Source organism: Hemitrygon akajei, chromosome 4 (assembly GCF_048418815.1).
Source record: "Hemitrygon akajei chromosome 4, sHemAka1.3, whole genome shotgun sequence".
Lineage (NCBI taxonomy): Eukaryota > Metazoa > Chordata > Chondrichthyes > Myliobatiformes > Dasyatidae > Hemitrygon > Hemitrygon akajei.
This window is the reverse complement of record NC_133127.1, coordinates 97,375,702-97,401,992: the sequence shown is the minus strand read 5'-3', so window position 1 is coordinate 97,401,992 and position 26,291 is coordinate 97,375,702. Positions and strand designations below refer to the sequence as shown.

The 26,291-nt window shown below is 41.5% G+C and overlaps 1 protein-coding gene across 2 annotated transcripts in view; it reads left to right on the top strand.

Annotated features, from left to right (window-relative positions):
- tll1 (tolloid-like 1) overlaps nt 1-26,291 on the top strand; it is a 396,079-nt gene that overhangs the window by 167,643 nt on the left and 202,145 nt on the right. For both annotated transcript variants that reach the window (XM_073043080.1, XM_073043082.1), the window contains exons 6-7: nt 109-226; nt 7,591-7,769. In XM_073043080.1, coding sequence (XP_072899181.1) covers nt 109-226; nt 7,591-7,769 — 297 coding nt within the window. The remainder of the gene's footprint in view (nt 1-108; nt 227-7,590; nt 7,770-26,291) is intronic.

Sequence of the window (26,291 nt, the reverse complement as noted above, 5' to 3'; positions counted from 1 at the left end):
AAATTGGGTTGTTGTACTGTTTGGATAAATCTAAAATAAAGTCAATGAAAGTATCTGCTGAGCGTGCTGTGTGATGTACTTTCTCACTGAGTGTTCTAACTCCTCTAGGTAGCCAGCGGGCAATGTTCAAACAGGCCATGCGACACTGGGAGAAGCACACGTGTGTTACTTTCATTGAACGAGCAGAAGAAGAAAGTTACATTGTCTTTACGTATAGGCCATGTGGGTAAGCCAAAGCTGCTTTTCTCCCCCTCCCTGTCAATGGTTACAAATTCTCCACAAATTGGACCTAATATGTTAAGGTGTAAATTCAATATTCACTCTGTAATGTGAGACCGCAGCTGCTTAAAAGAATGACACAGGCCATAAAGGGTTCTTTGTGATAAGTGGATGAAATGTGTTTAGCAACCATCAATTAGCCATACTTCATGGAATTTTTTCAGCCCTAATCCCTTTGCAACCATTTGTTTCTTTCTGTACAAGGAACATTTTTTGGCGGAGTACATATCTTAAAATACCTGCTCTGTCATTATTTGCTTCCCACCATTTGTTGATCGTTGCCTGACACTGTTGCCAAGATAGCGTGAAATGGAATCACCGTCTGCTTCAATTTGACTTGGAAGAGAGCTGCTGGCTGCAGCTACACAGCTCACATGGATGTCACTTTGTAAGCTGACATTTAGCAGATATAAGCATGCCTACTAAAGTTTACCTTTAGTTTATTGTGCTTGTCAGATGTTACTCTGTACCATTTTAAACTATATACATAATGCTGCAACTTCTAAACAAAAGTGGAAGGTACTTGGATAGAGGATAATGACTAACCCTGAACAGATGGAGTCTAACTGAGAAATCATTTCCATCACATGTGTTTCAAATAGATTTTTAGATGAAGCCATATTCATGTTAAAGTGAATAGTGGTTGTTTTATTCACATAATACATTAATTTCTGGCACCTTTTTGGGCTTTCTATTCAGATCCTTGGCAAACCGCAGGTGTTTTCCCACACTGTCTCTTGCTTTTCGTGCTCTCACACCTATCGTTTGCTGATTCCACACTCACTCTGACATCATTGAACTGTGTTTAACTCCAGTTTGGAATGGTAGGGTGACTATCTGGAGTTCAGTGCCATGTTTATTCAATACCTGTCTTTTCCCAAATATGTACTTTATTCATAATTTTTACAGTAAATGCAATCAGGACATATGCACAGTGGATTATGGTTAATTGGGCATCAGTTAATCCTGTGAGTCACTTATTTGGGACATAGAATAAAATCTAATTGCGAAAGTAGCCAGGATTTCCTTCATTTTTTGGGGACACTATACTGCTTAATTGTGACAGGAGACTGCTGACAAACATTTTCTAATTAACTTCAGACTTGTATGGCCGTTAGACACTACACCATGCTTAGAGCAAACAGTTTAAAATAGCATCAGTTATGAGGGCTCCTGTTTAAAAGGCAGCTTTTGATAATTGGTGAGAAATAAGCAGTAAGATGATTCTATTTTGCTTAAGCATTCAGGCTCGGAGACGCCAGAAATGGCCAGGAGTGAAAATAAAATGATTTCACTACTTCAACAAGTTAGGAACTATGAATGATTTGAAGGTATCAACAATCATCTTTAATATTACAATAAAAATTAAGATTTGGATAATCTAATTGTCAAAAATTGTATGAAGGCAGATATCGACACTAGGCGACAATGCTGATTTTGTTAATTTGAGCTCTGTCGACCAGGGTTGACCATGGATATTATATTTGAGCTGTCTGTTGCTCATGTAGCAAGCTCCCCCTCTCCATGCATCTGATTAACCCAAAGGAAAGGCAGAGATCGATACAATTTGGTACCAGCAGCATCCTAGGAGTTGCCAGTCAACAATGTAGGACTGTCTTAGGGATTAGAGCTCTGGATTTTTCCCCTGGGGTTTACTCCTGAAATCTCCCCCATGAGTGGGTATTGCTGCAAGACAGCAGAAGTTTGAAATCAGTGTTTTCCTTCTCCTAGATGATCCACCAACTGTGGCTGACAAGCCCCATCAGACCGAAGCGACTGGGTTTAAGGCGGCAGTAACCAGTCTTTGCCCCTCTCATGTCAGTAGAAACGGTTCCACCAGGCTTCATTGCTGAGCTACATGTGAAGGCCAGGAGCTTGGTTATCAGAGGCTATTTGAGGTGCATGCCATTAGGAGCATTTAATAGGTAGTGGGAACTTGTCCCCATTACCACCCCTGGCTAATTTACAGTCAATCACAAGAACGTGGCAACGTACACTCAGCTCTCACCTCTGCCTCCAAGTAGCTGTTTCCATGCGACAGTGGGCAGACCCTGGTACACCACTTCGACAGACGGGCTGTGCCAGGTGAGGGTAGCCCACACGTCTTGTACCCTGGTGAGATAGGAACATGCCTGTCCTAGCGTATGAAGTCAGCTCCAGTGGGCTGGGCAGATGAGATCCAATAGCCAGGAAGATGGTTCTGCAATGCTCTAGAGAGTGAAGGACAAGATGTGGCAGAGAAATAGTCATGGTCAATCACTGCAAACAAAGAAGATCCCAGTTGTGGTGATCTTCGTACCACTGAACCCAGACTTCTGAGGTCGAGAGAGTGGAACTGCCCCAGTGCATTTCCACTTTAAAAACTCCCCTGCACAGTTTTCCTGTCGTCATCAGACACGATGGACAAACACCAAACCAACTATTGAGAACTAATATACAGTTTCATTGTACCGTAGTAGTATTGGTACCACATTTTCAACGTCTCATTGCTCTGGTTGGAAGTTCCCAGGTACTTCAAAAGGGTAACAGTTATACCAGTGCCCAAGAAGAGTCGTGTGAGCTGCCTTAATGACTATCGTACAGTTACACTCACATTACAGTGATGAAATGCTTTGAGAGGTTGGTCATGGTCAGAATCAACTCCTGCCTCAGCAAGGACGTGGACCCACTGCAATTTGCCTGTTGCCACAATAGGTCTATGGCAGATGCAATCTCAATGGCTCTTCATGGTCTTAGATCACCTGGACAATACAATCACCTATATCAGGATTCTGTTCATTGACTATAGGCCAGTGTTAGACACCATCATTCCTACAGTCTTGATCGACAAGTTATGGGACCTGGGCTTCTAAACCTTCCCCCTCAATTGAATCCTCAACTTCCTACTGGAAGACCACTACCTGTGCGAATTGGTATTAATATCTCCCTCTTCGCTGACGATTAACACTGGTGCACCTCAAGGATGTGTGCTTAGCTCACTGCTCTACTGTCTCTATAGCCATGACTATGTGGCTAGGCATAGCTCAAAAGCCATTTATAAATTCACTGATGATACACCCATTTTTGACAAAATCTCAGATGGAGACAGAAAGGTGTACCTGAGCAAGATATGCGGTTAGTTGAGTGGTATTACAGCAACAGCCTTGCACTCACCGTCAGTAAGACCAAAGAGCTGATTGTGGACTTCAGAAAGGGTAGGACGAGGAAATGCAAACCAATCCTCATAGAGGAATCAGAAGTGGTGAGCGTCAGCAGTTTCAAGTTCCTGGGTGTCAAGATCTCTGAGGATCTAACCTGGTCCGAACATATCGATGGAGCAATAAAGAAGGCACAATGGTGGCTATATTTCATTAGGAGTTTGAGGAGATTTGGTTTATCCGGTAAGAAAGTTGAAAACTTCTACAGATGTACTATGGAGAATATTCTGACAGGCTGTATCACTGTCTGGTATGGGATGGGGCTACTGTACAGGATTGAAAGAAGCTACAGAAAACTGTAAAATTAGTCATCTCCATCTTGGGTACTAGTCATTATAGTATCCAAAATATCTTCAAGGAACGGTACTTAAGAAAGATAGCGTCCATTGTTAAGGACCCCCATCACCTAGGGCATGCCCTCTTCTCATTGTTGCCATCAGGAAGGAGGTAGAGAAGCCTAAAGGCACACACTCAGTGATTCAGGAACAGCTTCTTCCCCTCTAACATCTGATTCCTAAATGGACATTGAACTTGTGAACACTATTTCACTTCTATTATTTATGTTTTTGCATTATTTTTAATTTGACTTTAATATACCTATATATTTACTGTAATTGTTTGACTTTTTTTTTTCTATATTATCATGTATTGCTGCTAAGTTAACAAATTTCACTGCTTATGCCGTTGAAATTAAACCTGATTCTGATTCTGGTAGTGTTCGAATTTGTTCTGTATTTGATTTAAATACATAACTTGTTACTCAGTTAAATAGTAGTTTGTCTTTTCCATATTTTTTTAACTTTTTAAAAAACTTTTAACTGTTGGGCAACTATATAATTGGGTCAAAATGTACTGCTCCTGATGTGATCAAACTAACCAGAAATCCACTGTACAGAGAAAATCTGCAGATGCTGAAAATCTGAGCAACAGACACAAAATGCTGGAGGAACTCAGCAGGCCAGGCAGCATCTATTGAAAGAAGTACAGTCGACGTTTCAGCCCAAAACTCTTCGGCAGGACATCCACTGTATATTCATTTTACCATTCATTCCATTCTCTTGCATTGTATCAATGTCTTTGCTTCAATAATGCATCTGCTTATTTAAGGCAATTCTGTTAACTCATTTATTTTCTAGGTAATAGACGATTCCTCTTAGTCTTGTACAGTACATTCTGCAACAGTCCCAGTTTGAGGATCGGGAGTTTACTGCATTTCACCTTTCAAAGGGGATTCCAGGAACTACATGCCCATGGGAAGCAACTACCCTGTTGCTGTTGCTCTGCATATCTTCTCAATGGTAGATTGTTGCAGAATAGCTGCAGCAACCCATTGTGTATGCAGGCCTGGCTCACCGATGAAGGGTGGACCCAACAGCTAAAGCAGTTCTTCATTCACATGACCCTACACCAGGAGTTCTTAAACTTTTTTATGCCATGTACCCCTTTGACAGTCCGGTGAAGCCTATGGACCCCTTCTCAGAATAACGTCTTTAAATATATAAAGTAAAATACATAGGATTACAAAATAAACCAATTGTATTGAAATACAGTTAAAAAAAATAACTAAACTGAATGTAAAGCTAACTTTCAGCTAGAGGTTAGTAAAAATTAAGATGTAAATTCTTTTTCCATGCAAGTTCACGGAACCTCTAGAATCTGTCCACAGATGCCCAAAGGGTTCATGGACCCCAGATTAGGAATCCCTGTCCTATCCGAAAGGAGAAACTGAGGTAACTTTGTACATACACAATGCTGGAAGAACTTAGCAGGTCAGGCAGCATCCGTGAGAAAAGAATAGCCAATGTTTTGGGCCGAGACCCTTCATCAGGAATGGGGGGAAGAGAGGGCCGAAGCCCAGTAATAGAGATAGGGGAGGGGGTAGGGCCTAGAGGCGCCAGGTGGAAAACCAATCCGAGGAAAGATAAAGGGGGGAGGGGGAGGGGATAAGCATGAAAGAACTGTAGAGGTAAAGAAGCAGAAAGTTAAAAGGGGAGATAGGCAGAGAGGGACCTGGGATAGGGGAAGGGGGAGGGAATTACCAGAAATTGGAGAATTCAAGGCAACTTTGTAGCCTGGCAAACAGCTGTAGTCATCTCAACATTGGGGCCTTGAAGTTATATCGGGGGACTCCAGCGTTCTATCACTGTACAAAAATTGTCCCTTACTTCAGAAGCATTAGCATTTATTTTTAATACTGTGTTAAATTGTGTAAAAAGTCATTCCAGAAACTTGAAGATTGCAAATTAAATGCTATTTAATTTTCTATCTGAACAATAGGATAAATCTAAAAATCATTGCCCACTTGTTACGTTCTAGAGGGCATTGCAGATTCCTGAAGAATGACTCCTCTTTAAATTTCAGAGCAGGTGGTTCAGCAGTCTGCCCTGCAGTATATATGCACACTGCCACAGGGGCACTAACTGGAGCAGGAGGCTGAGGCTGCACTCCAGCGCAGCACAAAGCTGTGATACCCGACTCTGGTCTCCTCTCCTCTCCTATCAGATTCCTTCTTCCCTAGCTCTTTACTTTTCCACCTATCACCTCTTTGCTTCTCACATTATTCCCTTTAATCCTCCCTCTCACCTATTTGTGACATTTATTGGGAGTGTTGTGTACAAGGGGCTGGAAGCAGTGTTGTAGATCCCTACCGCCCATCCTACAATCTCTTTGACCCACTGCCGTCAGGAAGGAGATGCACAAGTATCAGGACTAGGACTGCCAGACTGGGTAACAGCTTCTTCCCTCAGGCTGTGACCCTGCCACCACTGAGGTCTCGTCACTCGGACAGTGAGTTGTTTACTGTTTAGCTGTGCTGCGCTTTACTACACACATTTTGAATAATAGTTTATTAACTTATAACATGGCATGGTAGTGTACTGGTTAGCTCAATGCTTCACAGTGACCCAGGTTCAATTCCTGCTTCTGCCTGTAAGGAGCTTGTATGTTCTCCCCGTGACCGTGTAGATTTCCTCCAGGTGCCCCAGTTTCCTCCCACAGTCCAAAGACGTAATGTAGGTCAATTGGTCATTGTATATTGCCCTGTGATTAGGCTAGGATTAAATCAAGGGATTACTGGGTGGCACGGTCGAAATGCCTGAAGGGCCTGTTCTGCACTGTATCTCAATAAGTGAGTATTTTGGTTTCTGTGCTGTTTGTGATATATGTTGTGTGGGTGCATTGTGGTCCAGAGGAATGTTGTTTCATTTGTTTGTATATGTGCACGTGCAGTCAGATGGCAATAAAAATGAGCTTGAACATGAACTTAATGACCTATTGAAACAGCACATGCTGGAATCTGCCACCAGGCCATTACCCAATACGATAAACCTAGCACACTGAACCACAGTACAGGTGGAAAATTGGGTTTAACAAAAATCTGAGTTATTACTCCTAGGTCATTGTCTATATTACTCTGAAGTCCACAACCTATTAGTATTCCGTGTGAGAAAAGAAAAACTTAGTACTTAGCCATAAAAATGAGATGGGCTCTTGGTGGTGGGGGCGTATAATCATTGAAGGGTGTCAGGATATCCCCTTACAAGAAAGGGCACAGATTTTCTGACTCATTCAAAAGATAACATCTCCAAAGCACAGCACCAGTTCAGTATTGTTTGCAGTGACAGCTCGATTACGAACTCAAATTGATGGAATATAACTTGAACCTGAAATTTTGTTACTTGCTGTCCCTCTAGTCAGTGTGTCACTTCTCCCTTCTCCATTCCATAACCCCCCCCCCGGTAGACCTCTTGCCCCAAAATTGGGGGAAGAACAGGGTGGAAGATCAGACCTGTGCAGTTGAGCTCCATATGAACTCTGCATATGTTTGGACAGTAGCTGTTGACAATTTCATATAAAATACTAATGATACTGAAGGTCTTATGATTGTAATCATTGTTAATATATCATCTGATTATCAAGGCAGTCACTGTAAGGAATTGTGCAGTCTGTTTATGTTCTTAACAGACTTTATGAATCTACTAGTGCATTTGACTTAATTCAGTCAAATAATTCTGTCAAAATTTGTTTCTCAAAAGGTAAGCAGACCTATTAATGAGTGCAATCTCAACTGGAAAATATTTTGTGATTAAAATCTAAATTTATTTATCTTTAATAGGTGTTGTTCTTACGTGGGTAGACGCGGTAATGGTCCCCAAGCTATATCCATAGGGAAAAACTGTGATAAATTTGGCATCGTGGTTCATGAACTGGGCCATGTGATTGGGTTTTGGCATGAACATACAAGACCAGATCGAGATGATCATGTGACCATCATTAGAGAAAACATCCAGCCTGGTAAGATTCCACAATCATGAATTATTTGTATGACTGCAATTTATTTATTTATTCACCAGCAACAGGCTGCATTTGTTGCCCATTGGGAGCAAACTCTTCTGTCTCTTCTGTTAGATCAGGGGTTGCCCAACCTGGGGTCCACAAAGCCCTTAGTTAATGGTAGGAGTCCATGGCATAAAAAAAGTTGGGAGTCTCTGTGTTAGATGAATGTATGTCCATAAAGAGTGACAATATTATGCACAGAGTAAACGATTATCTTAAGCGTATGTCAAGCTTTGAGTGTTATGTGACAATTAGAGTTGGGTGGAGGTCCGATGACTCTTTACAGAAAGAGTGGTAATAGTCCAGGAGTAGACAAGCTGGCCATTCTTTTCTTGTCAAAACTGGGAGACATCAAGGTAAAGTTAAAGGACTAAACTGCAAATGTTAATCTAAATGGGAAACTAATACACAACATACAAGGAACGGTACTTAAGAAAGATAGCGTCCATTGTTAAGGATTCCCATCACCTAGGGCATGCCCTCTTCTCATTGTTACCATCAGGAAGGAGGTAGAGAAGCCTAAAGGCACACACTCAGCGATTCAGGAACAGCTTCTTCCCCTCTAACATCTGATTCCTAAATGGACATTGAACTTGTGAACACTATTTCACTTCTATTATTTATGTTTTTGCATTATTTTTAATTTGACTTTAATATACCTATATATTTACTGTAATTGTTTGACTTTTTTTTTCTATATTATCATGTATTGCTGCTAAGTTAACAAATTTCACTGCTTATGCCGTTGAAATTAAACCTGATTCTGATTCTTGTAGTGTTCGAATTTGTTCCGTATATGATTTAAATACATAACTTGTTACTCAGTTAAATAGTAGTTTGTCTTTTCCATTTTTTTAAACTTTTTAAAAAACTTTTAACTGTTGGGCAACTATATAATTGGGTCAAAATGTACTGCTCCTGATGTGACCAAACTAACCAGAAATCCACTGTACAGAGAAAATCTGCAGATGCTGAAAATCTGAGCAACAGACACAAAATGCTGGAGGAACTCAGCAGGCCAGGCAGCATTTATTGAAAGAAGTACAGTCGACATTTCAGCCCAAAACTCTTCGGCAGGACATCCACTGTATATTCATTTTACCATTCATTCCATTCTCTTGCATTGTATCAATGTCTTTGCTTCAATAATGCATCTGCTTATTTAAGGCAATTCTGTTGACTCATTTGTTTTCTAGGTAATAGACGATTCCTCTTAGTCTTGTACAGTACATTCTGCAACAGTCCCAGTTTGAGGATCGGGAGTTTACTGCAGTTCACCTTTCAGCATACACAAAATGCTGGAGGAACTCAGCAGACCAGGCAGCATCTATGGAAAAGAGTAAACTCAATATTTCGGGTCGAGACCCTTCGGCAGGATTCTTTTCCAGTGATGCTGCCCAGCCTTCTGAGCTCCTCAAGCATTTTGTGTGTGTTTTTTGGATTTCCAGCATCTGCAGACTCTCTTGTTCATGAACATGCAACAATAGCTATTATCCAAAAATAAGCCCAGAATGCTGGAGGAACTCAGCAGGTCAGGCAGCATACATGGAGAAGAATAAGCAGTGAATGTTTCAGGCTGAGACCCTTCATCAGGACTGGAAAGGAAGGAGGAAGAAGCTTATTGGAGGGAAAGGAGTACAAGCTGGAAGGTGATAGGTGAATCCAGGTGTGTGGGTAGGGGGGGGGGGGATGAAGTAAGAATTGGTGGAAAAGTTAAAGGATGGGAGAAGGAGGATTCTGAAAGAAGAGGAGAAAGGGGAGGGAGAGGTGATAGGCAGGTGAGAGGGGAATTGAAGAGGCAAGCGGGAAGGGGAAAAATTACCGGAAATTGGAGAAATCAATGTTTATGTCATCAGATTGAAGGCTACCCAGCTGAAAAACAGGATTTTGCTCCTCCAGCCTGAGAGTGGTCTGATTGCGGGAATAGAGGAGGCCATGGACCGATATGTCGGAATCGGAATAGGGATTGGAATTGAAATGGTTGGCCACTGGGAAATCCTGCTTTTCCAGATGGAGCAAAGGTACTCAACAAAGTGGTCCGGCATCTACATCGGCTCTCACCAACGTAGAGGAGGCTGCATCGGCAGCACCAGACACAGCAGACAACCCCATTAGATTGTTAGGTGAAGTTTTGCCTCACCTGGATGGAGGTGAGGGAGGTGGTGAATGGGAACGTGTATCCCTCCTTCCACTTGCAGGGATAAGTGCCAGGAGGGAGATTAGTGGGAATGGACAAATAGGCAAGGGATTCACGAAGAGAGCGATCCCTGTGGAAGATGGAAAGTGGGCGGGGGGAAGGTAGAGATGTGCTTACCAAAAACTGTTGACTCTTGTTCATTACCATAGAACAAGGGTTTCCAAGCTTTTTTTGTAATCCATGGACCAATGCCATTAAGCAAGGGATGGGTGGACCCCAAGTTGAGAACCCCTGCCATAGAGGCTGCCTGACCTACTGAGTTCCTCCAGCATTTTATGTGTGCTGTTCTGGATTTCCAGCATCTATTGTATTCCTTATATTTATCCAAATATAAAACTTGTTTTGTTAGATATGTTCCTTGAGGTCAGGGATGGCCTGTTTCCATTCTTTTCTTTGGAGTTCTGAAGTGACTGATGAAGGTAAAATGGGACCTGCAGATTTTGTCATAAGTACAGCAGGAAGTACTTAACAGGGTGGACAGGATGGTTTAGTAGGAAGAATGTTTCTTCTGCCATTTATGTTTAGCTCTTGTGCATTCCTGATACCTGCACTCAAGGATCTCATTCCCATCCTGAGCATGGACAGCTCAGAAATTCCCATGAATCAGGAGGAATGTTTTTAAATAGTTTTCTTGGTACTGTTGCTGTGATAGAGTGTCTGGTTCAGTAGTCTGGTGTAATGATTGACATGGCCTGCCTATTGGAACCAGCAGAGTCTCAGTGCTAGAGGTTGTGGTTTCCTTACCCTGCCACTGAATTTGGAGAATGTGATTGAGAAAGTATCTGTAGTTTTATTCCATTGCTTTGAGATGGTCCATATCTCAGAAAAGATGGTAGATTCCCTACTTTCCTGCACATCATTGAGTGAAGAGAGATTTTATGAAAATCTATTGTCTAGCGTTTGTCCAGGCCCTGCGTTGGAGGCTCAGTAATTTACCTATTGTGCCATCACTATGCCCTTTAATAGAAGTTGAGGCTTACCTCAACAGTAATGCATCTTCTCTTCTGCATTCATAATTTTAATTGAAAAAATTTGTATCCTTTAGCTTGAGCAGAAATTTTTAGTTGAATGTAGTATGGAAGGAATTTATCGTAACATGAACAGCAAATTCCAGTGTAATGAGCTTTCATAGGAAAATGAAAATTAAAGAAGAAAAGAAACAGGAGCAAAAGGAGACCAGGAAGCCCATGCTGCCAATCAATGAGATCAAGCTGATTCAGTCTTGGCCTCAACACTACTTTCCTCAGATTCCTTTTGTCCTTTGTTGTTTAATTCTGTCTTTCTCCACCTTGAATCTGTTCATTGACTCTATCTGCACAGCTGCTGTGAAGAACACAGTTCCAAAACCTGACAACTCACAGAGAAGAAATTCATTCTCATCTCAAACTCAACTAAATGACCCATTATTCTGAAGTTGAGTCGCCTCGTTCTCAATACTCTCTTTAGGTTAAACATCTCAGCATTCACCCTGTCTTATCCTCTTCAGTATCTTATGTGCAGAGAAATGTATGCAGCTCAGAACTTCACAGAAACCAGCTGCCCCTTCATGGACTCTGACTGTACTTCTCACTGCCTCTGTAAGCGGCCAGAATATCAAAGGACCCACTCAGCACAAACATTTCCTCTTCCTTTTCTCCCACTGGGCAGAAGATAACAATGTCCAAAAGCACATTCAAGAGTAGCTTAGATCCACTGTTATAATACTTTTGGTTGCCTAGTATGAAAAGATAGTCTTGACTTCACAATCTACTTGTATCATATTGTTTGCCTGCACTACACTTTCTCAGTAGCTGTTACACTTTATTTTGCATTTGGTTCTACCTCAATGCACCGTGTAGTGATTTGACCTGTGTGAAAAGTATGCAAGACAAGCTCTTCACCGCGTCTCGGTCCCTGTGACATTCTTATTGCTAAATTTGTTTCAACAAGTCATAAACACAAAAGATTGTGCAGATGCTAGAAATGCAAATAACACACATAAGATGCTGGAGGAACTCAGCAGGTCAGGCAACATCTGTGGAGAGAAATAAAGAGCTGACATTTTAGGTCTGATGAAGGGTCTTGGCCTGGAACGTTGGCTCGTTATTTCTCTCCATAGATGCTGCTTGGCCTTCTGAGTTCCTCCAACATTTTTTGTTAGTTTCAACAAGGTTACGTCTCATCTTATTGCGTTTCGACCTGCTCAACCCCTTGCTCCCAGGAACCAACCTAGTGAATTTTCTCTACACTACCCGTAGTGCAAGCACGTACTTAAGACCAAAGTACTCCAGCACTCTTAAACTCCAGGAGCTGTCGCACCAGCATATTTTAAAGTTGCATCAAATCTTCCTTACACTTGTATTCCATACTTATTGCAATAAAGATCAACATTCCTTTATCCGTCCTAATTACTTGCTCTCCATATTTCATCAAATAGAACCCCAGTTTATTTTATACCGTATAATATGAAATCTCACTCCATTAAGTAATTGCTTTCTTTCTCGTTCATCCTTCCAAAATAGAATTTATTCAGATTAATAACTCCATATAAAGCAGAAAATAACTGAGTAGTCTCATCATTTATGTCAAATTAATTCACAAAACCAGCTGATGGCAACAGTGGCTCTTGAACTTTATTAAGTTTGCAGAATTTATCCAGTAGCTACCATGATCCTCAGGTTAAAGTTAAAAAAATCATTTGAGAGTTACCAATTGAGGACATTTTTAGTTTATGATTCAGTTTAATTACATTCTTGCATGATCCCTGAGTACTAACTTACAGGCCTTACATGAGCATTGATAATTGTTGCATATGATTTCTGTATATTTAGTAATATTTTCATGTTGTATATTATTGGCAAGATGCCTGTGGCAATGTTGGCTCAGCTGCCTGAACTTGTCACCCACGATATCTGCCTGCCCACACATCGCTTCTTCAGGTGAAAAGGGCTGGAGCACCTCCCAAACATTTATTAGGCATCAGCCAACATACCCTGATTAGCTCCATCCTCTAGACCCTCATGGATTTTGAAAGCCCTGCTGCTGTCAAGACCCTTTTTTATCTGCTTTTTAAACACCTCTTGTACAGGCATCTAAAAACAATTCAGAGATTGAAATAATTTTTTGAAAATACATAAAATTAACTAAAAAGCCATAAGATGCATGCAAATAAAGTTCAAAGTAAATGTTATTATCAGAGCACATAAATGTGACCATATATAACTCGGAGATTTATTTTCTTGTGGGTATACTCAACAAATGTATTAGTATAGAAGCCATGACAGCATCAATGCACGACTGGCCAACTAGGGCATTCAACCGGAGTGCAGAATCAACAAACGGTGCGAATGCAAAAAAGAAGCAGCAATAATATAAATAAGTAAGCAATAAATATCGAGAACATGAGATGAAGGGTCCTTGAAAGTGAGTCCATTGATTATGGGAACATTTCAGTGATGGGGCAAATGAGGTTGTGTGAAGTTAGCCTCTTTGGTTCAAAATCCTGATGGCTGAGGGGTAGTAACTGTTCCTAAACCTTTTGCAAGTCCTACGGTTCTTGTACCTTCTTCCTGATGGCAGCAGTGAAAAGAGAGCATGGTCTGGACAGTGGTGGTCCCTGATGATGGATGCTGCTTTCCTGTGACAGTGTTTCATGTAGATGTGCTCAGTGGTTGGGAGGGCTTTACCTGTGATAGACTGGGCCGTTTCCACCACTAAGCAGCAAAAAAAAATAAAACAGCTCCCACACTCAACTGCACTTCCACAGCATTGGTAATGCCTTTGAAATGAGCAGTGTTCCTTTCCATAATCCAGCCATTCAGCGTGAGCAACTACAGGACTAGGGACATGAGGCAAATACAGTGATCACCATTCCGCTCAAAAATAAATGTTATGAAACTGCTGGCTCTCCACTGAGTTCATTTTTTTTTTTGCTTATTTTTTTCCTGAGTAGATTTAACAATTTTGAAACAGTTTACTAAATTGCATGTAACCAAACTGGTCACAGTTGTGTAGTCTGACTTAATGCAAGGTACTAGTTTAGATAAGACTGTAAGATATAGGAGAGGAATTAGGCCATTCAGCCCATTGAATCTGCTCTGCCATTCCATCATGGCTGATCCCAGATCCCGCTCAACCCATGCACCTACCTTCTCGCCATAGCCTTTGATGCCCTGACTGATCAGGAAACTATCAATTATCACTTTAAATATACCCACAGTCTTGGCCTCCACCGCTGTCTGTGGCAGAGCATTCACTATTCTCTGGCTAAAAAATTTGCTCCTTAGCTCCGTTCTAAAGGGTTACTGCTCAATATAGAGGCTGTGCCCACTGTTTCTGGACACCCCCACTGTAGAAAACATCTTCTTTATGTCCACTTTATCTAGTCCTTTCAAAATTCCCTTTCAATGAGATCCCCCCATATTCTTCTAAATTTCAGAGAGAACAGGCTAAAGCTGCTAAATGCTCCTTAGATGTTAACCCCTCTATTCCTGGAATCATTCTTGTGAACCTCCTCTGAACTCTTTCCAATGGCAACACATCCTTTCTGAGATATGGGGCCACAAACTGTTGACAGTATCGGAAGTGCAGCCTGACTAGTGTCTTATAAAGCTTCAGCATTATCTCCTTGCTTTTATATTCTATTTCTCTTGAAATAAATGCCAATACAGTCCTTATCCGCCGGGGATTGGTTCTGGGACCCCCGTGGATACCAAAAAACGCGGATGCTCAAGTCCCTTATTTAATCAGGCTCAGTGCAGTGGACTTTAGGACCCGGCGGAGCTTGGGACCCGCTGCTTGTGGTTGCTGTTGAATCCGCAGTATTTCTATTCCATTGCCGGAAAACGATCACGATTGAAAATAAAGTGGAAATAATAAACTGATTGCAAAGAGGTAAAATGCCATTGGTTATTGGAAAAGTGTTAGGCTACAGTCGGTCAATGATCGGAACAATTTTAAAGGATAAAGTGAGAATAATGGAGCATGTGAAAGGCCCTGCCCCAATGAAAGCTACAATTATTACTAAGCAACGCAGTGGTTTAATTATTGAAATACATATGTTTCTTAAGTGTTTTATATGCATAGAAAAGTAAAATATATGCTATATACTAAGACAAACGTTTGACTAACTGATGCTAAATAATACCGGATGTACCTGTTCTGACTTACTTATAATACCTGATACAAAGTAAATGCTATGATAATAGTTGTTTATACTGCATTGTTTAAAGAATAATGATAAGAAAAAAATTGTCTGTACATGCTCAAACAACGAGTGCTGGAGAGAGAACTTCTGTTATTTTTCGATCCCGATCTGCGGTAACCTATGCACATCCTACTGTATACTTTAAATCATCTCTAGATTACTTATAATATCCAATACAATAAAATAGTTGTTATACTGCCTTGTTTAGGGTATAATGACAAGGGAAAAAAAGTCTGTACATGCTCAAACAACAAGTGCTGGAGAGAGAACTTCCGGGTTTTCCCGATCCGCAGTTGGTTGAATCCGTGCAGGCGGAACCCACAGATATGGAGGACTGACTGTATTACTTTTGCCTTCTTTACCACAGACTCTACTTATAAGTTAACCTTCTGGGAGGCTTGCATGAGGACTACTATGTCCCTTTGTACCTCTGATGTTTGAATTTGCTCTCCACTTAGATAATAATCTGCAGTTTTGTTCCTTTTACTAAAATGCATTATCATACATTTCACAACACCGTATTCCATCTGCCACTTTTTTGCCCATTCTTCCAATTTGTCTAAGTCCTTCTGCAATTGTATTGCTTCCTCAGCACTACCTACCCGTCCACCTATCTTTGTATCATTTGCAAACTTTGCCTCAAAGCTATCAATTCCATTATCTAAATCATTGACAAACAATGTGAAAAGTAGTGGTCCCAATACTGACTCCTGTGGAACACCACTAGTCACTGGCAGCCAACCAGAAAAGGCCCCCTTTATTCCCACTTGTTACCTCTTTCTTGTGAGTCATTCCTCTATCCATGCCAGTATCATTCCTGTAACGCCATAGGATTTTATCTTGTTAAACAGCCTCATGTGTAGTACCTGTTCAAACACCTTCTGAAAATCCAAGTAAATGACATCCACTACCTCTCTTTTGTCCACCCTGCTTGTTACTTCCTTGAAGAACTCTTAACAGATTTATCAGGTAAGATTTCCCTTTACAGAAATCATGCTGACTTTGACTTATTTTGTCATTAGTCTCCAAGTACCCCAAAACCTCATTCTTAAAAATGGATTCCAACACTTTCCCAACTACTGAAGTTAGGTTAACTGGCCTATAATTTCCTGTCTTTTACCTTCCTCCCTTCTTAAAGAGTGGAGTGACATTTGCAATTTTCAGGTCCTCTGTAACCATGCCAGAATCAAGTGATTCTTGAAAGTTCATAACCAATGCATCCATTATCTCCTCAGCAACCTCTCTCAGGACTCTTGGATGTAGTCCATCTGGTCCAGGTGACTTATTTACCTTAAGACCTTTGAGTTTGCCTAGCACTTTTTCCTTTGTAATAGCAATGACACTCACTCCTCCTCCCTGACACTTACAGACCTCTGGCACAGTACTAGTGTCTTCCTCAGTAAAGACTGATGCAAAGTACCCTTTATGTTCATCTGCCATTTCTTTGAACCCATTACTATCTCATCAGAAATATTTTACAGTGGTCCAATATCAACTCTCACTTCCCTTTTACTATTTAAATAACTGAAAAAAACTTTTAGAATCCTGTTGTATATTATTGGCCAGTTTGCCCGTATATTTCAACTTTACCCTTCTCGTGGCTTGTTTACTTGCCTTTTGTTGGGTTTTAAAAATTTCCCAATCATCCAACTTCCCACTCACTTTTGCTACATTTTATGCAGATCCCATATCTTTTATGCAGTCCTTAACTTCCTTTGTCAGCCACAGTTTCCTACCCCTGCCATTTGAGACCACCACCTTCTGTGGGTCATATCTATCCTTCACCCTGTGAACTATTCTCAGAAACTTCAGCTATCTCTGCTGTGCCATTATCCCCACCAGTATCCTCCTCCAATCCACCCGGGCAAGCTCCTTTCTCATGCCTCTGTAATTCCCTTTATTGCACTGCGATATTGATATATGTGACTTGTGCTTCTACCTATTTGCAGTATGAATTCGATCATATTATGATCACTGTCTCCTAAGGGTTCCTTAAACCTTAACCTCCTAATAAAATCTGGATTATTAAACAACACCCAATCTAAAATGGATTAGATTTGAGCCTTTCTTCGAGTAGGCTCAAAAAGTACAAGCTGCTCTAAAAAGCCATCTCCATCATCTTGAAGTCCTCCATTACAATTGTGACATTCTCCTTATTACATGCCCTTTTCAGCTCTCTTTGCAATCTCAATCCAACATCTTGGCTACTATTTGGAGGTCTATATATAGTTCCCATAATGGTTGTTTTACCCTTGCAGTTTTTTAACTCCACCCACAATGGTTCAACATTCTCTGACCCTATGTCCGCTCTTTCTAAAGATGTAATTCCATCTCTTACCAACAGAGCCACTCCACTGCCTATGCTTTCCTGCCTGTCCTTTCGATATGAATTATATCCCTTGACGTTAAGCTCCCAACTACGGCCTTCTTTCTGTCATAACTCAGTGATGCCCACGAGTTCATCTATCTTATTATGAATACTATGTGCACTTAAATACAGCATCTTCAATCCTGCATTCTTCAGCCTTTTGAATTTTGCACCTGTGGTACAAATTAACTCTTTGTCTGCATTTGTACCCAATCATTGGCTTGTCCTTCCTTACATTCATATTATGTATTATATAATCTACCTGTAAACCTGCTGGCTGATTCTCAACTCTATCATACTGGCTCCCATCCCCTGCATATTAGTTTCAACCACTCCCAACGGTTCTTGCAAACCTGCCTGCAAGGATATTCATCCCCTTGGAATCAAGTGCAGCCTGTCCCTTTTGTACAGGTTACACCTGCCCCAGAAGAGGTTCTAATGATCCAGAAAGCTGAATCCCTGCCCCCTGCTCCAATTCTTCAGCCACTCATTTATCTGCTGCCTCATTCTATTCCTATCCTCATTGTTGCATGGCATGGGCAGCAATCCCAAGATTACATACATAGCTACTCATGACGAGGTTCAGTTGAACAGTCTAATAATTCTGATGATGGGCCTTGCTCGTGGATCATCTGATATTAGATTCCAAAGTAGCCCTTAATCTTATTTGTCTTCTGAGCATAGTTTTGAACATCCTGGAAGTAATGCTGAAGACAGGTTGACTGATTAAATTTTTTAATTGAGTAGAAGATTTAGAAGAAGGATTAAGCTTGACTCCTGGAAGCACAATGATGACACAGTTGGCAGAGCTGCTTCCTCACAATTCCAACAACGTGGGTTCAATCCCATGTTCTGATGCTGTTTATGTGGGTCTTCCAGCTTCCCTTGTGACTGTGTGGGTGTCCTCCAGATTCTCTAGCTTTATCCCATGTGCCAAAGCTGTGCTGTTACGGTTTGTTGACCAATACAACTTGTTCCTTGTGTGTAGGTGTGTGTAGAATCTGGGGACAGGGTGTAGAAGGAAGTAGAATATGTTTTGTTGACCAATACAACTTGCTCCTTGTGTGTAGGTGTGTGTAGAATCTGGGACAGGGTGGTGGGGGAAAGAATATTCTTTATTGACCAATACAACTTGTTCCTTGTGTGTAAGTGTGTGTAGAATCTGGGACAGGGTGGTGGGGGAAAGAATATTCTTTATTGACCAGTATAACTTGTTCCTTGTGTGTAGGTGTGTGTAAAATCTGGGACAGGGTGTAGAAGGAAGTAGAATATCTTTTGTTGACCAATATAACTAGATTTTTGTGTGTAGGTGTGTGTAGAATTTGAGAACAGTGGAAGATGGAGTGAATAAAGAGGAATTATTGAAGGATTAGTGCTTCACAGGCCTAAGTACAGTTCGTGTACAACAAAATAAATGTCTAAATGAAATAATATGAGGACATTTGTCCAGGCAGTCAGGGAGTGGAGAAATATGGTGTACTTACTTTATAACAAAGGGGATAGCACTTCATCTTTAATTGCTTATGCAATCTAGCCTTCTGACTTTTGGTCCCACTAACCAGGATCTCAGACAGCTAGCTTATACTCTAGCATCTGTGTAGTTCTAACATCCTGCACAGGGTGTACAACCTACGGTCAATAACCAATAAGGCTGCCAGAGTCGATAGTGACTCCAGCGATGGAGCAACAGGCCAATTGTGCAGTGTGTTTTCAAACTCCATACAGCAGAGAAGTCCAGAATTACTGAAGCTTGCTGTCTCTAAACCAAAGTAGTTGTTTGCCATCAAAAGGTTCCAGCCTGTTAATTCTGAGAACATCAGATGCTGAGGTGTCAGCCTGCATTATGTGCTCAGGGGAAATGTGAGCTTTAAATCCATAACTTATTAACTAAATGGTGAGAATGATACCAACTCTGTGCAGTTAATACTGCTTCCTGCAGTTGAACTGAATAATAATTAGTCAGAACTATAAGAAGTAGATAAAATATTATTCATTGGTGGACAGTTGTTCATGAATTACGCAGTTTTTATCCTGAGGGAACATTAGTAGTAGTGTGATCACTGGAGTTGAGTATGATGCTCTCCTATGGGTTTGTCTATTGGTGGGTCCTCAGTTGGCTGTAGAGGCCGATTTTAAATTCTACATATTCTGGTGCAGTGTGGACAGGGGCAAGTTGTGGTTGTGTTTAGTCATTGTCCCTTTTGGTTGTTCAGTCTCTCCTTTAGGAGCTGCCATTTTTTTCTCTATGGCACAGTGGAGGTCTTTCTCATGTAGCACAGTTTCCTCTCGAACAGATTTTCTCCAGGTGTATCTTGTCTTCCCAGTGTTTAGATGTAATGTTGAATTTCTTCAGGCTGATTTTGATGTTATATTGATGATATGGTGTTGGTAAGTTGTGGGAACATCACAGAAGATCAGACAAGTTGGGAAGCATGACTATAGAAATACATTCATCTGATTTTTCTCCAAATGGATCAATGAAGATAGCAACAAATTGAAAGCAGATAGGCTGGGGAGAGAGGGGTAGATGTGACTGTCGGAGCTGACATTGATAAATGATATGCTGGATGCAGATGTTAGGGGGTAAAAGCTCTGCCGAAGAGAGAAGATGTGCAGAAAAGGAGGACATGCTGTTTGTGTGAGATCTCCATCAGTCACAGCAGAGGAGAGCTGTTTTCCTGGAAGGAAGAGTACATTTCAGAAGCTCCAGAGCAGAAGGCCTCACATTGAGAACAGTTAAGGCAGAAAAGGAAAAACTAAGAAAAATGGATAATGTCCTTGCAGGAGACAGAAGAGGAGAAGGTGTAGTTGATGGTATTAAAGAACATCAGTGTGAAAAGTTTAACACAAAAGATAGAGACACGGAGATGAGGATAAATACTTCCTGTTAAAGATAGTGCCGGTGAGATGCAGAAACGCTTTACGGGCAGTAAACAAACTACTCTGTTCTATTAATTACAATATTTCTGGACAACAATCATTGCAATCTGCACCTGTAATTTCACTTTGAGAACTATGCTGCATCTTTGCAGTATCTTGAAGGGTCCAGCAAACCGGACACATGGGAGTGCAGGTGCAGCCATGGTGACCATTGCTGGACCGCATTTAGGGCTGGATCAACGGGATGGAGCCGATGTTTGGACAATTTAAACACCAAGCTAGATTAAAAAGAATAAGGCGCCAAGGCTGAGGGAAAAGGATGAACCAGTTTTCAGCTCACTACTCCGCAAGATTTACTTACCTCAGTGCTGAACTGACTCTACAGCTTTGGCCTGCAACCATCGGCGCTCACTTCGGGATATACTGGCTCCGTGGTGGTTGTTTGCAGCCATCAGGCTCCTGTAGCAGCTTCACCCGCCTCAGCGCTGATCTGGCCCTGTGACTTTCTTTTCTCTGTGGTTAATGTTCTCTGTGTTACTTGTTCACATGTTTATTGTTTGCATGATTTGTTCTGGTTTTCCATACATTGCACGTTTGATGATCTTTGTGGTGTATGTTTTACTGTGTTTCTCTGTTTTGTGGCTGCCTGCAAGGAGACAAATCTCAAGGGTGTATATAGTGTAGATACTTTGATAATGAATGTACTTTGAATTTTGAACACAAGGATCTAGAAAAGGGAAGAGAGAGTCTGTATGAATTTGAGGGGAGGTTGCAGTAAAGTGTGTTGGTGCTGCTTCCTGAACTCGAGGAATTTTTTTCCTTTTTTTGTAATTTTTTTTATTGAAGTTCATCAAACATTTCCATAAGATGTATTTCAGACATTGTACATATATATCATATAATCATATATATCACAAATCTCCACAAAGTATTTATCTGAGGTATACACTTATTGAAAAGAGTGGAAAGAAAAAACAAGCAAAAGGAAATATAAACAGTTTTTCCATTATCTCTGACACTGCTGTTCATAGCAGACAGGTTTATCATTACAGGTTGATCATTAGTAAGAAGTATTTCAGTTATTAAGTCATGATAATGAGGCCATTTACAGATTTTTTTTTAACAGGCATGTGAATTCAAGGTCTCCAGCATGGGTTTCTTGGACTCACTAAGGGAAAGGGAAGATTGAGTTTTTAAGTCAGGGTACACATTATTACAAAGGAGAAAAACACACACAAAAAAAAGCCCATAGGCTGACATTAGGGAGAGGAACAGTGTTAACAATTCAGACCAAAGATTTTCTGTCAGAACTAATTTCCTGGTGTCCATATCAGCTCTGTCTATTGTTCATTTCAAATGTTTGCAGATTTTTTGTGAATTCCGGAGAATTTGAGAAGCTGATATCATCAGGCTGTGGTTGGGTTTGTGCAGTGTATCATATCCCGGAGATGTTACTTACAATGTAATGTAGAGTCAAGGTAGGATCTGTAGGTGCACAAGAGACATCTGGAGGATAGAGAGGAGAACAGCAGTGAGCAGAGCAGAGTGCAGAATGGCAGGAGTCAATGGAGTGACATTACCAGTGCTTGGGATTTGCAGACACAAGTTCCTCTTTCTGATCCACCCGAAAGAGCAGTATTTCTGCAGGTTCGCATTGATAAAATGCAGACAGTTGCATGGTTTGGCGGATTTCTTAATGAAGGGAATCCCCAGATGGATCATCTACGAATGCATTCCATATCACTGTGAAAGTACCTTTAGAACAAAATCTCTGTCCTTGGTCCTTTCTGGACCTTTGTGGGAAACGTGCAAAGTTTATCTCAGATGGCTGTATGACAAGGATGTATTTATGTGCCAGGCTGTAAATATTGTCAGTTCCTCCTGGAATGGCAAAGAATGTGATGAATCGGCTCCCAGATTTGTCTTTCCAATTATCATCCAACAGCTAGTGGATTCCGATTTTGGCACTGATGCTGCAGCCAGGGACAATATCACCTATAATTAAATCACAGCTAACCGGCAGCCATGAGAAGTAGGTATGTGCTTGATTCTCTGGGATCTGCCATGCTGGGGCACTCTGACAGCTGGAACCACTGAGTGTCTGAAAGGTGTGGGGAATCTGGCTCTTAGGAGCTTGGAGATTTATTGTGACACCTATGTGGAGCTCCACAAGAACATTATAATGAGAGCTGTCAGCTGTGTTATTAATCCATCATGTTAAAAAGCACTATTCTGAGGCTGTGTCCTTTGGTCTTAGACGCCCCCAGCAAAGGAAACATATCTGTGGGATGTGAATGCTCTAAATGCCCTTTTGGGAATTGTGGGCCCTGTTGAAATCCTTGTGCTAAAGGTTCTCACACAGAGCTGTGAGGAGGGATGTCCTTGGACTTTGAACCAGCAATAATGAAGTATTGGTGATATATGCAACCCAGAGAGATACCTGCTTGTTTGAGATTAATTCCCACTGCCTTTTAAGTGATAGAGGTCACAAATTAGGAATTTGCTTCTGGAGAAGTTGGGACAGAGTATTTTAACAATAAGCATAAAGGAACTGAAAGTGCTAGTTAGTGTTCAGAACATATGGGTGGACATGAATGGAGGACGTTCCTAGCAATGAAGGTTATGTTTCATCATTGAAATAGAAATTGCATTGCCAACATCTCATGAAATGCCTTTATGTGTTCAGGGAAATGCAAAAGCACACCTTATCCTTCTGCTCGCCTGTCGGGCATCTCTGTGGCTTCAGAAGAGGTGGAGACAGCCTGTCATATCTCTGCTCTGATAGCTGTGATGCTTTTAGCCAATTACTTCTGGGCTTTAAAGATCCTGACAATCTCACAAATCCGGATGATAAATTAGTTTATTATTGTCACATGTACTGACGTACAGTGAAAAATTTGTCTTCAGAAGCAGTATCAGGTTCAATGTCACTGGCATAGTTGTGAAATTTGTTGTTTAGTGGCAGTTCAGTGCAAAACATAAATGTATAAATTACAATAAGAAATATATAAAAATCATATTAAATATGTAGTGCAAAAAGAGAGCTGAAAAATAGTGAAAAATAATCACAAACAAGCAAAAATCTGCAGATGCTGGAAATCCAAGTAACTTTCACAAAATGCTGGAGGAACTCAACAGGTGAACAGGTCTAACTTTTCTTTTTTTTTTCCCCTCTGGTCTTGATGAAGAGTCACAGCCCAAAACTGTTTACTCTTCCATAGATGCTGCCTGAGCTGTTGAGTTCCTCTGGCATTTTGTGAGTGAGGTAGTGTACAAGGGTTCATTATCCATTCATAAATCTGATGGCAGAAGGAAAGAAGCTGTGTCTCCAACATTGAGTGTGTGGCTTCAGGGCTCTGTACCTCTACCCTGTTGGTAGCAGTAGGAAGAGGGCACGTCCCAGGTGATGGGGGTCCTTAAAGTTGGATGCTGTCTTTTTGAGGTATTGCTCCTTGAAGATGTTGAGGATGCTGGGGAGGCTAGTGCCCATAATGGAGTTGGTTCAGTTTGCAACTTTCTGCAACCTATTCTGATCCTGCCCAATGGCCCCTCCATACCAGATGGTGATGCAACCAGTTGGAATGCTCTCCGTGGTACATCATAGAATCTGCAAGAGTCTTTGGTGACATATCAATTCTCCTCAAACTTCTAATGAAGTCTAGCCCCCTGTTGTGCCTTCTTTGTAACTGCATCAATATGTTGGCCCAAAGTATAGATCTTCAGAGATGTTGACAACAGGTCATTGAAATGCCTCACCTTTTCCACTTCTGATCCTTCGATGAGGACTGATATGTTCAATCTATTTCTCCTTCCTGAAATCCACAAATCAATTCCTTGGAGTTACTGATGTTGAATGCAAGGTTGTGTTTGTGACACTATACAACCAGCTAATCACACTCTTATACGCCTCCTTGTCACCATCTGAAATTCTGCCAACAATAGCTGTTAATCAGCAAACTTATAGATGGCATTTGAGCTGTGCGTATCCACACAGACATGGGTGTAGAGAGAGTAGAGCGATAGGCCAAGCGCGTGCCTTTGAGACTATTGTCAGTGTTGTTTGAAGTGGAGATGTTATTTCTGATCCGCACTGATTGTTGCCTTCCAGTACGGAAGTCAAGGGTCCAGCTGCACAGGAATGTACAGGGACCAAGTGTTTGCAGCTTGTTGATTAGTACTGAGGTTAAGCACTCAGCTGTAATCAATAAACAGCAGCCTAATGTAGGTATTGCTATTGTCCAGGTGATCCGAGGGCGAGTGGAGGGCCAGTAAGATTGCATCCACTGTAGACCTATTGTGGTGATAGTCAGGTTGTGGTGGGTTCATGCCCTTGCTTAAGCAGCAGTTGATTCTGAGTGATAGTCATTGAGGCAGCTCACCCTGCTCTTCTTGCGCATTGTTATAATTCTCGCTCTTTTGAACCAGATGAGAACCTTCAACTGCAGCAGTGAGAGATTAAAGATGTTGTTGAACTCTCTCGCCAGTTGGTTGGCACAGGCTTTCAGTGCCGTACCGGGGCCTGACGCCTTGAGAGAGTTCACTTTGGTGACCTCGGAGACAGAAATCACAGTGATTCACACAGGTGTAGTTTTATTCTCCCTTCAAAGCATGCATAAAAGGCCTTTGACTAATCTGGGAGTGAAGTATCACAGACATTCATAATGTTAGGTTTTGCCTTGTGGGAAGTAATAGCCTGAAAATCCTGCCAGAGGTGTGCATCAGATTTCATCTCTAACTTCAATAAGAATTGTTTCTTCGCTCTTAAAATAGCCTCTATAGGTCGTATCTGGACCTCATATAGTTCTGGATCACTGGTCTAGAATGCTACAGATCTAGCCCTCAGCAGACTATGAATCTCCTGGTTTATCCTCTGCTTTTGGTTTGGGTATATTCATTATGTTTTTGAAGGAAGGCACTCTTTCACACAAGTCTTGATAAAGTCGGTGACAGTTGTGGTGTATTCATTCAGATCCAACAAAGAATGTTGTCTGGTTTACCGATTCAAAGCAGTTCTATAACCGCTCCTCCACCTCCTTTGACCATACCTTTGTGGTCCTCACCAGAATTGCCAAAATGCGGGAATGAGATGGCACGGTAAGCATTCTTGATGGTGTTGCGACAGTGGTCAAGTTTGTTAGCTTCTCTGGTTCTGTTGGTGAGAGACTTCTTTACACTGACCTGGTTTAAGTCCCTCAAATAAAGCAATCCTGTAAGTACACCCCATCCTTCCTTTGTCAGGGGTCACCCTGGTTGGAAAAGGGGTCCAGAAGAGACCCTATGAACTGTGCTGCTATTAAGAGAGAGTGAGAGGGAGGCGTCCAGCACAATGAGAGAGAGAGAGAGAGAGAGAGAGAGACAGAAACTGCTTGAAAGAATGATGTTATGGTCCTTCTGCTGATTGTTTACCTTTCTCTGAGGTCACTTGCCTGCTTGCAGGGAGTCTGCAGAAAGCGGTGGGTGGAGCAGGTTTGGACAGCTGGTGTCCAACATGTGGAGATAAAAAGCAGATCCACTGGGCCACAGGCAGACACACCAACACACACCATGAGACACACACAGTGTCAGACACTGAACGAGCTTTGTGCACCCACATGAAGGTGGGGTTTGGAGGATCGATTCGGGAAAATCAATCAGTGGCTCACAGTGTGAAAAGGTGCAACCATTGGGGAATTATTTGTGTGTCCATCCTTGTCTGGGTGATAATTCCACCACTGAAGAACGGTCATACGTGTTATGGTCATAGTCAGTGACCACAACAGGATTTCGGAAGACAACGGGAAGATTGACGACATCAGCTCACCTCTCACCTCTCTCTCCCTCTCCAACGTTACTCAACTAAATACCACGAAC